The sequence below is a fragment of the Lissotriton helveticus genome, chromosome 5_1 (assembly GCF_964261635.1).
Source record: "Lissotriton helveticus chromosome 5_1, aLisHel1.1, whole genome shotgun sequence".
NCBI lineage: Eukaryota > Metazoa > Chordata > Amphibia > Caudata > Salamandridae > Lissotriton > Lissotriton helveticus.
In genome coordinates this window covers 934261346-934275127 of record NC_136065.1, presented here as the reverse complement: position 1 = coordinate 934275127, position 13782 = coordinate 934261346, and the positions used below count along the sequence as shown (strand labels likewise).

At 45.4% G+C, this 13782-nt stretch overlaps 1 protein-coding gene across 2 annotated transcripts in view; it reads right to left on the bottom strand.

The window, feature by feature from the left end:
* IDE (insulin degrading enzyme) overlaps window positions 1-13782 on the bottom strand; it is a 1242012-nt gene that overhangs the window by 703225 nt on the left and 525005 nt on the right. For both annotated transcript variants that reach the window (XM_078643408.1, XM_078643410.1), the window contains exon 10: window positions 11390-11470. In XM_078643408.1, the coding sequence (XP_078499534.1) occupies window positions 11390-11470 (81 nt within the window). The remainder of the gene's footprint in view (window positions 1-11389; window positions 11471-13782) is intronic.

Sequence of the window (13782 nt, the reverse complement as noted above, 5' to 3'; positions counted from 1 at the left end):
TGCCTAACCCCCTGTAATAATGTCACATTATTGAATGTGAGAACATCAGATATCTCATTTACTTGTTCTTGTAAGCAGGAAATTAAACACTGTGCCATCCTGAAATGTAAGTTCCTCGATTGTGAGTATTTGGTGCTTTTTGATGTTTATCACCATGGCAGTGCTTGTTGTATTCACATGCAGCTTGTTACAACTCGCTTGCTGACTGATCTATTCCCTTTGCGAAACGCTGCAGAGAAGGCAATCGGTCTAACTTCCATTTAAGAACCTGGTGGTAAAGGGCGGTCATGTGGGATAGCAGACTAACAGCAGCGAATGGCCTTGTCGATCCTTCTCGATCCCGGGTCCAAGAAATTCACAGAGCACAAGTTCTCGGTCTCGTGAGTGGGTTGATAGACGGATAATGAATGCCATCTGTGTGAGCTGCTACATTCAGGCGGGGTGCGTTAATCCTGTGGAGGGTGCCTGTGTTCGCGCCCCCGCCCCCACACTCCTCTTCTGCCCCCACTCTCCGGGACGCAGCCCCCAGGCCGCCAGACTTGTGTAAAAGCAGAAAGTCTGTCCAAGTCACAAGTGCGTAGCGCACGTGGCAGCCATTTACTGACACTGCCAGCAGGATAGTTCGGTGGGTTCGTGTGCCTGCCGCACAAGGTTTGCCTCGCCAGAGGAAGCTTTCATCCTCCCCAGGTTGATACAGTCCGAGCTGCTGTGCCGTGTAATATTAACCCTGCCGTAACCACAGATCATCAGACACAACCCACCCGTGAAATTGCTCAGTGGGTTGAGGCACTGCTGCATGTCTGCAGTAAAAAAAAGTGGTTCCCTTGTTTGGCACCGCGGATAGCCGGTAGTAATCTGTATTCATGGTACAGTACGGCATTTGGCATTAATTTAATGCCATGATAAATTGCAACTCTTCATTTCTGAGCTGATTACCACAAGTGTGAATGAGCACTGATTTTAAATGACAGCTGCTGTTGTACTGAGGTTTACATATTTTGTATGTTTATTATTCATTAAGTTGCAGTCTACACACAACATTGTTATTGCCTCTAGAGATGGTGAGTGTACTGATTTATAGTCTAGCCTGGATCATAAGGGTCAGGTATACAGGATCTAATGTACTCGACCAAAGTGCTTGCCATCCCTGCCCCATGGAAAATAAACCCTTCCACCTGATAAAAACCCAACATGGTTTGTCCCATATACATTATAGCATACAAGGCTCTTTAAAAAAAAAAATATATATATATATATATATATTATATACACCTTTACAAAAAACAAATACAATATAATGCAGTTTTACCTTTTATGGGTTTTGTTTTCTAGACTGTTGAATTTTTACTGCGCACAAGCTGTGGCAGTCGGGACCTATATGAAATACCTTCTGATGAATACACACAAATATGTATGAATTCTTAAGTTTTATAAAACGTTATGTTACCACTGTCAGTTCTTTCGTAGAGTCCAGTGCAGTCAGTCAGTGGTATCATTTCAGGATTAGCTTTTTTGCAAGTGTCAGTTTTTCATACACAGTAACTTTCCTCAAAATCGAGGCAGGTGTTACACTTGATTTGTTGTGTGTCGAAAGCCTCAGATACGTATAAATTGACATTCTAGCCAATCACAATGCATTGCCGATGATCCAGTATGCAATAGTGTTTAATATTGCTTTTCATTTACAGATGACTGCATTCAATTCTGGAGCAGCAAGTACATTTCCTGATTTTCCTCTATTGTTTATTTCAGCATTCATTTGCACCCCACCCACTCCCCCCGTTACTTTCAGACTTTTCTTTCTTAAACACTGCAGGTCCTGTCTGGCTTCTCCTTCCTGTTCGTGCTACTGAAGTTCAGATGCAGGATTGGAAGTTTCCTTTGCATATTTGCATAAATGTGTTTTAAATTGGCTGCTGACTCCTCAAAACATGTGGAACTTCAAATGCCCGTGGGTCTTTTGTCTTTGTGCTACAGCTTACTGGTGGGCGTTTCAGTTGGCTCAGGATTTCAGCCTGATCCAGTGAGTGAAATCTGTAATTGTGGGCATGTGAACTTCTGAGGCCAAAATCAGTTGGTTACATGCTAACATGCAATCCACACCATGCACAGTTACCCCAATACGCGCACACACACACACAAGCACAAACCCACACGTTCATGCAGTTACATTCATTACTGTTACATATATGACCGCACAAGCACTCACGCACATATGAGCTAATTCAGACATGTACAGATATAAAAAAATAAAGCAAAGACAGACAGATACTCTTTTATGCAAACAAAATTTAGATACTGCATAAATAACTTTAATAAAACATATTTTATATGTAGCTTTTTATGTAAAAAAAAAACTATAGCACAAAGCAAAAAACAATTGCCATTTACAATGCTAATAGCTCAAAATTAAATAATGCGAGACCTATTGCATTGCAAATGCTTGTTTTGTATTTGTCAGGGAGATGCTGCTTTATGACCTCTAGTTCATCATAATGAGCGGTCATATCTGGCCAGCAACGCTTGGGTGTTGGCGATGCGCCAGATATTAGCTGCTTGAGACGCTGTTCTTTTGCCTGAGGCATCAAGTAGCTTGGATTCCTTGTCTACTGGTGAGGACTCACCTGATGTCTGAGAATTAGCACGTTTACGTGCATTAGACACTACTAAAGAGTCTAATGGTGCCTTTAATATAGACTGGATTTGTAGGGGCAGCTTTATATTTTTTCTCAATTCGAGGATGGAGGACCCTAGCCCTGACGGGGTCTTTAAAAACCTCTGTTGCATGTTTGATTACACCCTTAAGCATTGGTAAAATGGCAGTAGAAATCTTCCTATATCGCATCTGTATGCAAGTCCACCCCATGATATTGGGCAGCTCTTTGGACTAGTACGTTAAAACCTATAGTGTCCTCTGGTGGGGATGGTCTAGAAGGGTATATGTCGTCTTGTGGGACATAAGGCACATCAAGGGTGACTGAGGGGGACTATTGGTCTCTGCTGGGACATGTGCACCTCCATCTGTGTCATCAGAGTCTGTGTCTACATCATCTTGTGGATCAGGGGATGGTGTAGGTGAATGGTGAGGTGGAGTAGGTGTAAGAGGGGGAAGAGTATGGGGAGGTGGAGGAGAAGGCACCCTTAATGGAGAGGTTGCAATGTCGCTCTTCTTTGGAGGAGGAGGAGGTGCTGGCGCATCAAGTGATCTCTTTTTGGAACGGAGAGTCAATTGACCGGTCTTCGGATCCCTGACAAGAGTTTTTTGGTTAGGATTAACTGTGAAAAGTTCCACTGAACAGGGCAGATTCTTCAGTGTCGAGGTTTTCGGCTCCATAGGTTTTTTCGGCACTGAGTCTGTAGCTGATTTCGGTTTAGAAGTGTGCCCTTTTGAAGTGTCCTTTACCGGAACCTATTTCTTCGTTTCCGTTTTTTTTTTTCGGTTCCGAAGCGTGTGAATCTGGAGCTTTAGGCGGTTTTTTAGTTGGCTCCGAATGCTGTTTCGGCATCGATGAGCCGCTGCCAGTCTTCGGTGCCGTGTGCTTCGGTGTCGGAGCAACGGTCAGCGTGGTTGACGAAGATGGCTTTTTCGTCGGTGTCGGTGTAGGACCGGCACGTGGATAGGCTTAATGGGCTTCTTTGCTGGGCCCGAAGGTGGGGTGTGGGAAGCAGTCTCTCGGTGTGTGCACCCGAGCCCGAAGGTGAGGGTGTGCCTGAAGCCTTTTTAGAGGGTGTCAAGGAAGGGTTGGGGGTCGACGATCTTACTTACGACCCGTTGAGCTGGAGTGACTTCCTCGAATTCTGAGTCTTCGGCGTCTGAGGAGCTGGTACTCTCTTCGGCGTGCTGGTGTTCTGGCACGTCTACGCCCTCTTCGAACATGTCGTCGGGGATCGAAGCTGGTGAGCGGGCCACTGTTCTACGAGCTCGTCGGTCCCGGATCGTCTTCTTGGAGCGGAAGGAGGCTCAAGCGGAACAGTCTTTAACCTTGTGCTCAAGTGAGAGGCAAAGGTTGCACACCTCATGTAGGTCGGTGTGGGGAAACTTCGACCCACAGAGGACACTTCTTGAATGGCGTCCTTTCCGTGAGCCAGAAGTAAGGCCTAGGTAGGCCCGAAGGCTTTCGTCGGCGACCGGAATCGAAGACTTCGAAGGTGAAGAATCGCGTCAATGTGGAGCGTGATCGAAACAATACCGTCAAACTGGGTGAGGATTGCGGAAGGAAATTTGGTTCCTAACCGGAGTGCAGGAAACACATCCACGCCCGATGGCGGAAAAAAACAATCTGGGGATGGAGCCGATGCCCATGTGCAATGTGGTCCAAAGGAGGAGTCACCTATTTCGTGACTTCCAAAGAACTTTTCAGGACAACAACAAACTGCAAACATCCGGGCCGAACACTAGGTGGCGATCTATGCACAGTGTGCAATCTGCAGCTCATATGCCTCGAACATATAATTTTATGGTGATCATATTTTTTGGAGTGGGTAGGTTTATAATGGAGTGACTGGAACGCGCTTCAAAATCAGTTTAATCAGAGAACGGAGTACCGGTAACAAAGCATGCACATATCTCCATTTTAATTCCCCTTCAGACCACATTGCTAAGGAGCTAATAGATGACCTTGGAGCTCTTCAACTGGCCCAATTGGTCACAGCCCCGACCCATGAAAAAGGCAACCTACTAGACCCTATTTTTAGTAACTGCACTGATCTAATTGTTGACCAACCCACCCCCCTCCCATGGTCGGACCATTTTTTGGTCCCGTTTACCTGGGTCACCCACAAAGCCCCCCAATTACCCCCTCAAACCACAACTAGGAGAAACTGGTCAAAACTCCCCGTGGAATCCTGGATGCATGATCTGGACTCCACCCGTCCGCCACCCTGCCCAGACCCCAACGTGGCAAACGGAAACTATGTAGGCTGGATCACGAAATCCTTGGATTCGTTCCTCCCTCTTCGCAGATCGTCCTCAAAGAGAACGCAGAAATCAGCTCCTTGGTTTTCCGACTCACTAAGAGAGCTAAAACGCCTTTGCAGGCAACGAGAGAGAGCCTGGCGTTTAGACTTTCTCCCGGAAAAAAAGGCATCCTACAAAGAGGCGATCAAAGCTTACAGAGAAGGGGTTAGGTTAGCCCAGGCAACCTACTACTCCGACAAAATCCTGGAAGCCAAATCAAAGCCCAAGGAAATCTTCCACATAATAAAACAATGCACCAGTGTCATCACGGCCCCCCATCCGATCAAGACTCAAGATCAATGCAATGAGCTGGCGGAATTCTTTCATAATAAGGTGTTAAAAATTTACTCCACCTTTCCAATTACAGCCTCAAACCAGGAGGCGACTGATTCACTTCACCCGAAAATTTCCCTCTCCCCAGATCAGCCAACTCTTGATCACTTTCCCCTCCTGGACCTTGACACCTTAGACAAAGTGGCACGCCAAGTTAAGTCGGGCTCTCCATGTGACCCAGCTCCTCCAGAAATCTTGATGCAGGCAGGCGAAGCTACCCTGCCTGTAATCCTGGAACTTCTAAACTCATCCATATCTGCATGCGCAGTTCCCATTGCCTGGAAGCAAGCCATGGTACGGGCGCTGCTAAAAAAAACCAACCTGGACCCTGATGATCACTCCAACTACCGCCCCATCTCACTCCTCCCTTGGGCTAGCAAGGTGCTGGAGAAATACATAAATGCCCAGTTGGTCCAGTTTCTGGAGAACCACTCCCTACTACATACGTCCCAGACAGGCTTCAGACCAAAGCATGGGACTGAAACCGCCTTATTAGCAGTCACCGAAGAATCTCGAAGGATACTGGATCAGGGAGGATCAGTGGCAGTGATCCTCCTTGATCTAAATGCTGCCTTCGATACGGTCAGCTATGCCACCCTGCTGAACCGTCTCCATAACATCGGAGTCTCAGGTGATGCATTAAGGTGGTTCGACTCCTTCCTAGCTGATAGATCCTTTCAGACCTTCGACGGCGATACAACATCATCCAGTACGCCTCTCAGCTGTGGAGTACCGCAGGGCTCTTCCCTGAGCCCTGTACTATTTAATGTTTACATGAAACCACTGGCTGGGGTAGTCGAACCGCACGGCATTAAAATCGTGTCGTACGCCGACGACACCCAGCTAGTGGTTTCATTGGCCCAAGAGAACAACAGGCAATCCTCGGTTGGTCTGTTGAAATGTTTAGAGAACGTGAAGGAGTGGATGACCAACTCCTCCCTCAAATTGAACGGAGGAAAAACAGAGCTCATGCTCCTAGGCCCAGCTTCGCCAGTACCTTTCACCTCCTTGTGGCCCTGCGGTCTGGGTGTTCCCCCCACCCCCAAGGAAAGTGTCAAGAGCCTGGGAGTATGGTTAGACAAAAAGCTCTCCTTCTCCACCCAGGCCACCAAGCTGTCCGCCACTTGTTTCGGCCTACTCAGAATCTTGAGGAAGGTCCTCCCACTTTTGCCTCTAGAGGCCAAAAAGGTGGCAGTACAAGGCCTCATCCAGTCCCGCCTGGACTCAAACAATGCTCTATACGTAGGGGCCCCTGAGATGACCCTCCGGAAGCTGCAGGTGGTACAAAATTGCGCTGCACGTACCCTACTCCAGACTCCACGTACCCAGTCAGCCAAACCTGGACTGAAAAGCCTGCACTGGTTGCCAGTGAGGCAAAGAGTGGCATTCAAGGCGCTGTGCATTGCGCATCGGGCCTTTTGGAAGACCGGATCAGCAATCAACAACAACCTTGTTATCCCTTACCACCCTAACAGGAACCTTCGGTCTACGGATGCTTTCCTGGCAGTTGTTCCTAGAGTGAAGAGAGCCAGGTCCGGGGGTAGGATGTTCTCGCTGAACGCCGCCAAGCTTTGGAATGCCCTCCCCCTCTCTCTTCGGTCCACCCCTGATTTGCTCTCATTCCGGAAAAAGCTGAAAACAGTACTGTTCGCCAAACCCCTCTAGTCCTTATCTCCCTCTCCGTCACTTCTCTGCTTAACTCAGCGCTTGGACGCCCGTGGGCAGCAACCGCGCTTAACAAATCTTTTTTCATTTCATTTCATTACACACTCTCCTTACTCGAATACACAAGTTGCCTGGTCAATCATTTCTTGGAAATTGAAGTAATAAGTCTGTTTTTTTTCCAGATAATGGCTTGGGTGTCCTTGAGAGTGTTAATAATGGGAAAGATCTCATACTAGGCATGAGAGAGTCTCCATAAAAGTTAAGTCTATCTTCCCTCATATGCCCCGTCAGAGTTGGTATACCTGGGGAAGATCCAGATATATGCAATGGGTAGCAACACCAAATGCATAAGCTTACCCGTCTGATCCCTGTGCCAGCATCATGCCTCAAGAAAATTAAAAAACTTTAATCGGTAAAATGAATAGGTATAGTTATATTAAGGTAGAAGCGCAAGGCACATTTGACGTTTAGATCATTGTGCATCTCCTTATCAGAAGAGGCATATACTTTCAGCAAATAGGGATAAAAGTTTCCTTGTCCAGAAGAAAATCTGTCTGCTCCTTGATAATCTCAAATAGTTTATGCATTAATCTGGCCTAGAATGGGCTGAACTGTCTAAAGACTGTAAGGCATCTTAAAAGGGTCCCTTTCGGTGCTCATGACGGAATGGTACCGTCATGAGCACCCGTGCTCTTGGGCTCATGACGGAACCATTCCGTCATGTGCACAGGGGCACAACATCCCTCTACTGCGGAACCGCAGAGGGATTTCCTTTTTAAAAAAATGTTTTGCCTCGAGAGGTGGGCTAGAGCTTCCCCAATCTCTGGAGGCTTTTTTTTTTGTTTCAATGTAATGATGATCACGCGCATGGCGTGCTACAGTCATTACATTGAAAATGAAACTGAAACTTAGTTTGTTTCATTGTTTCGGTGCACGTGGAGCTATATCAACCCCCAATCACCAAAGTTCATGGGAGGGGTATTGTTGGAAAGTGGAGAATCTCCCCTTTTCAAAGATACCCTTTCCTGGTGGATCCCTGCTTGGGGATCGCCCCAAGTGCGCGATCCCTAAGCACAGATCCACCAACTAGGCACCAGGGAGGGGGGAGCGGCCCCTTGGGCAAGGGTCTTTGCCACCCCCTCCCCCCCAGAAAACTGGCATGATCAGTCTGGCAGATAGGGCAGTAGCCCCCAATCTACCCCTCCCGGGGGACAGGCAGGAAGCACCCTTGACGCCAGGGATTTTTTTTTTTTATGGTCCGGGGTGGGGATGCCCTTCCTGGACATGCCAATGACCCCCCCCCCCCCATAAAAACAATTTGTTTCTGAGCGCCCCCCCCGCAGATGGGAGATGGGGGCAATGGCCCACTAGGCACCAGGCATTATTTTTTTTCAAAGTTCAGAGGTGGGGGCTACCCAGAATGAGTATGCCAATGCCCCCCCCCCCCCTGCCAAAACAAAATGCCACGGACCTTCTGCCCACTCAGGAGGCATATTGGGGCAGTAGCCCCTGATCTGACCCCGGGAGGGGCAGAAAGCCCACTAGGCACCAGGGATTATTATTTTTTTAATATGTAGGGGGTGGGAGCTGCAATGCCAATGCCCCCAAACCCCAAAAAATTTCCACAGCTTTTCTGCCCCCCCCCCCCCCCCCCAAAAGAGGCTGATGGGGGCAACATTGATTCTTTTTGTTTCTAAATTCAGGGTTGGGGGCATACCAAAACCCCACCTCTCAAAAAAATCGCCACAGCATTCCTGCCCCCCCCCCCCCCCAAGGAGGCAGATGGGGGAAAAAGCCCCTGATCTGCCCCCTATTCACAAATGTGTTGGTTTGGGAGGTTTCCCAAGATGGCCACCGAGCCCGGGACCATAAACGCAGGTGCCCCCCTTGCAAAACCAGGTCGTTTTGCAATAAATCATTTTGGTGTCTCCACAGTAGGTTTTGGGCCCTTCCCTGCCACGGGTTCTTGGCCCATCCACACAAGTTAGGTACCATTTTTATAGGGAGACCTGTTATAATGGGTGGTAAGAAATTTGCGTCACACCGGTGATCCGTAAACTTTCCAACAACGAAATGTGAGAAACTTTTATTTTTTCAGCTAAATTAGAGGTTTGTAGGTATTCTGAGAAGGAAAACATTGGGGGATCCACTCTAGTCACACCTCCCTGGACTCCTTCGGGTGTCTAGTTTTTGGAAATGTCCGGGATTGGTAGGTTTCTCTAGGTGGCCACCGAGACCGGGATTAAAAACGCTGGTGACTCGCTCACAAAACAAAGTCTTTTTGTAATCTAAACTTTTGAAGTCCACACAGTACGTTTTGGGCCAATCCCTGTCGTGGGAACTAGACCTACCCACACAAGTGAGGTACCATGTTTATGGGGAGACTTTGGGGAATGCTGGGTGGGTGAAAGTTTTTGGATTCACACAAATTCCAGAACTTTCCATCACAAAAATGTGAAAAATGTATTTTCCTTTTTTTTTTTTAAATTGAGGTTTGCAAGGGATACTGGGTAACAGATCCTGGTGAGAGCCACACAAGTCACCGCATCCTGGATTCCCTTGGAGATCTAGTTTGAAAAAATGTATAGGTTTGTTAGGTTTCCTTAGGTGCCGGCAGAGCTAGGGTCCAAAATCCACAACTAGGCACATTGCGACAAAACGGTTAGTTTTCACTGGACAAATTCAATGTGTCCACGTTGTATTTTGGGCCGTGGGTGGCTGGAAGTGTGCGGCTCCCTGCAGATTCTAGAACTTTCCATCACAGAAATGTGAGCAAAGGATTCTGGGTAACAGAACCTGGTGAGAGCCACACAAGTCACCCCATCCTGGGTTCCCCCCCGGGTATCCAGTTTTCAAAAATGTATACGTTTGCTAAGTTTCCCTAGGTGCCAGCAGAGCTGGGGTCCAAAATCCACAGCTCAGCACATCGAAAAAAAAAAAAAAGAGTCCGTTTTCACTGGAAAAATCTGATGCATCCAGGTTGCGTGTTGAGCCGTTTACTGTCGCAGGCACTAGGCCTACCCACATAAGTGAGGTAACATTTTTATCAGGAGACTATAGGGACCACAGAATAGTAGAACAATTGAATTTCTGCCTTCCAAATAGAAGACCATTTGTAAAAAAACAGTCATTTTGAAAAATGACCTCTAATTCACATGCTTGTGGGGGTACCCACAATTTTGGAGATCTGCAAATAACCACTGCTTTTAAACTCTACATTTTGTTCCCATTTCGGAAATATATAAGTTTCCTTGGTACCTATTTTTCACTCTTTATATTTAAAAAAATGAACTGCTATATAACCACTACACAATGAAAAAACATTGCAAGACGCTACTCAGGTATTTGCTCTGGATTACATGGGTTCTTGGTGAACCTATACATCCCAGCAACCAGAAGGGCCCAGCAGATGTAACGGTATATTGGTTTAAAGAAATCGGTCATACTTACAAGAAATAACAGGTGAAAACTTTGGCACAAATTGTGTTTTTTTTCAACACAATTTCAATATTCTTTATTGTCAACAGTTAGTTTCTATAAACAAACCTTGAAGGATCTACACAAATGACCCCTTGCTGATTTCAAGATTTAATCTAGTTTTCAGAAATGTATAGCTGTCCGGGATCCATTATTGCTTTCAGACCCATTTCTACCACTAACTGGAAGGAAGCTGAGGGCACAAAAAATTGCAAAAATAGGCTATATCCCAGTAAACCAAAACCGTGTAAAAAAATGTGGTTTTCTGACAAAAGTCTTCCTGTCCCTGAAAGCTGAGAAGATGGTCATTTCAGCACAACAAACCCTTTGTTGATACAATTTGCAGGTTAAAAAAAGACGCTTTATTCAGCAGAACTGTTTCCCCGTAGAATTTTTTTTGCTGCTGTAATTTGGTTAATTTCTGGGTCCTCTCCAGTGGAATCCAAAAGCCTGGGAACCTTTAGAATCCTCAAGATGTTGGAAGAAAAGGATGCAAATTTGGTGTGGATACCTTATGTGGACAAAAAGGTACAGGGACATAAGTGTGAACTACCCCAAATATCCCAAAAAAGGCTTAGCAACGATGGGAGGGGGGGGGTCTAGCAGCAAAGAGGTAAAGCAAATCTGCCAGATTTTACTGGACAACCTTACGGACAATGGAGAAGCAGGGCTTTTCTTGTCAGTTGCAAAAAGCTGGTTGTGAAATGAGGAAGGAACTGCCTATTATCCAACAGCAGTCCTGATTCAGCCACATAACAAGAAAATAAGACTGCACTGTCCAACAAGCAAGTAAGCAGATTGACTATGAATTTGTAACTCACCTTGATCTTCATATTTTGCTTGTTCTCAAAGTAATTTGAAGAAGGTCTGGTGGATACACCACATAAGATCACTGCTTGTCCTATATTTTACAAAGAATTACAAGTGCTATTTCATTGATTTTTCTTAGATACGTACATGTAATAATCCTGCTATCTTTGAAGTATATCCTCTGGGGCGTTCTTTGTCTTTAAATCTGAAAGCTACAGCATTTAAATCCTAAAAGATGAAACAATGGGAAATGTGTTCAAATCGTTTATACTCCCAACAATTTGACAATATTTACACACACACACACAGACACACACAAATATGTCAATGTTAGCCAAAATTAAGAAACATCCAGGTTACTATGTTCTATATGAATTACAGTCTTTGAAATAACAATTAAAAAAAATCATGAATCCATCCATTATTATATCTTTGTCAAGATGTATGGAAATGAGCTTGTTGAAATGAACCAACACCTAAAAGGTACACTAGAGTACAGCGTTGCCAACCCTCTCAGTAGAGCCTAGTGGCACAGTTATATCAAGGTAAAAGTGCAAAGCACATCCGATATACAGACTGTTGCATCTTCTTAGCAAAAGAAGCATCTGCGTACAGCTACTGGGGGAAAATCTCCTTGCTGATGAAAAAGGATAATGTTACTTACCCAGTAAGAATCTGTTTCTGGAATGTAGAGCTGTAGATTCACATGCTTTGCATAGTGTTGGGTCCGGATGTTTAAAAGTTGTTTTTCTTCGAAGAAGTCTTTCCAGTCACTGGGTAAGGTGACTCCTCCTTTTGGTGATAGTATGCATGGGCATCGAATCCATTGTTAGATTGTTTTCCCGCAGAGGGTGAGAATGGAGTTAGTAAGTGTAGAATAGGGATCTCCTTGCATATGTATGTAAAGTAAGAAACTGCAACAACTATAGGTACCCGGGAAGGCGGATGGGAACATGTGAATCTACAGCTCTACATGCCAAGAACAGATGCTTACTGGGTAAGTAACATTATCCGTTCGAAGCATGTGAGCTGTAGATCACTTGCTTTGCATAGACTATATAGCAGTATACTTCCAAAGTGGTGGCTAACCTGTAGCTGTTGCAGTTGCTTGAAGAAGTGTTTAAGTACTGCCTGGTCTACATTAGCTTGCTACCTCGCTAACAAATCTACACAGTAGTGCTTGGTGAATGTGTACAGTGTAGACCATTTTGCTGCCTTACAGATGTTAGCTAAGGGAATATTCCCTAAGAAGGCCAAAGTAGCCCCTATGTTGCAAGTGGAATGCGCTTTAGGGGATATCTTTTCGCTTTAACCTAACATGTCTGGATACATTTCACGATCCACCAGGCTATGCCCAATTTAGATATGCCTTTGTGTGGTGGCGAAAAAGCAACAAAATGCTGTTTTGTCTTGCTAAATTCTTTTGTTCTTTCTACATAGTATAGTAGAGCTCTTCTAACATCTAGTGTGTGTAGAGCTCATTCTGCTACAGAATCAGGTTGAGGAAAGAACACAGTTAACTCAACTGATTGATTGATATGAATAGCAGAAACTACTTTGCAAGAAATTTGGGATTTTTCGAAGAACCACTTTGTCTTTGTGAAGCTGAAAGAAAGGGTCTTCAATAGTTAATGTCTGAAGTTCACCAACTCTCCTTAGTGAAGTGATTGCAATGAGAAAAGCGACCTTCCATGAGAGGAACTGTAATTGACACCAGTGTATTGGTTCAATAAGTGGGGCCATTAGCCTAGTAAGGACTATGTTTAAGTTCCATACTAGTGCAGGTGAGACTCTTGGTGGTATTACTCTTTTTAATCCGTCCATAAAGGCTTTAATCACTGGTACTCTGATTGAAGATAAGTGTTGTCTGTTTTTTAAGTATGCAGCTACTGCTGCTAGATGCAATCGAATAGATGTATATGCTAGTCGAGATTGCTGTAAATGTAAGATCGCAGATGATGTTTTGCACTGAAGCATCAAGAGGATTGATAATGTTATTGTTGCAAAAGATAACAAATTGTTTCCATTTTGCTGCATAACATGCCCGAGTAGTGGGCTTTATAGCCTCTTTTAGGATATTCATACAGTCTGACGGTAATTTTAAATAACCAGACTATGACATCAGGAGTCAAATCGCTAGGTTGAGTTCTTTGGGATTTGGATGCCTGATTTCTCCATGGCTCCAAGTGAGGAGACTGGAGTTGAGATACAGCTTTTGGTGTGGAACTAAGGAGACCTCCAGCAGAGTGGTGAAATAAGGGTGACGTGCTCATGTGGGAGCTATGAGAATCAGTCTGCGGGATGTTTGTCTGAGCTTCCGAACTACTAAGGAAATGAGTGGGAGAGGCAGAAAAGCGTAAGCAAATATCCCTGACCAGTTCATCCATAGGGCATTGCCTTTGGACAGCAGGTGTGGGAACCTGGAGGCGAAGCTTGGGCATTTTGAGTTTTCTGCTGTGGGGGAACATGTCTATGTGAGGAAATCCCCATTCCTGAAAGTAGGGGAGGAGAATGTGGGGATGAAGTTCCCACTCATGGAT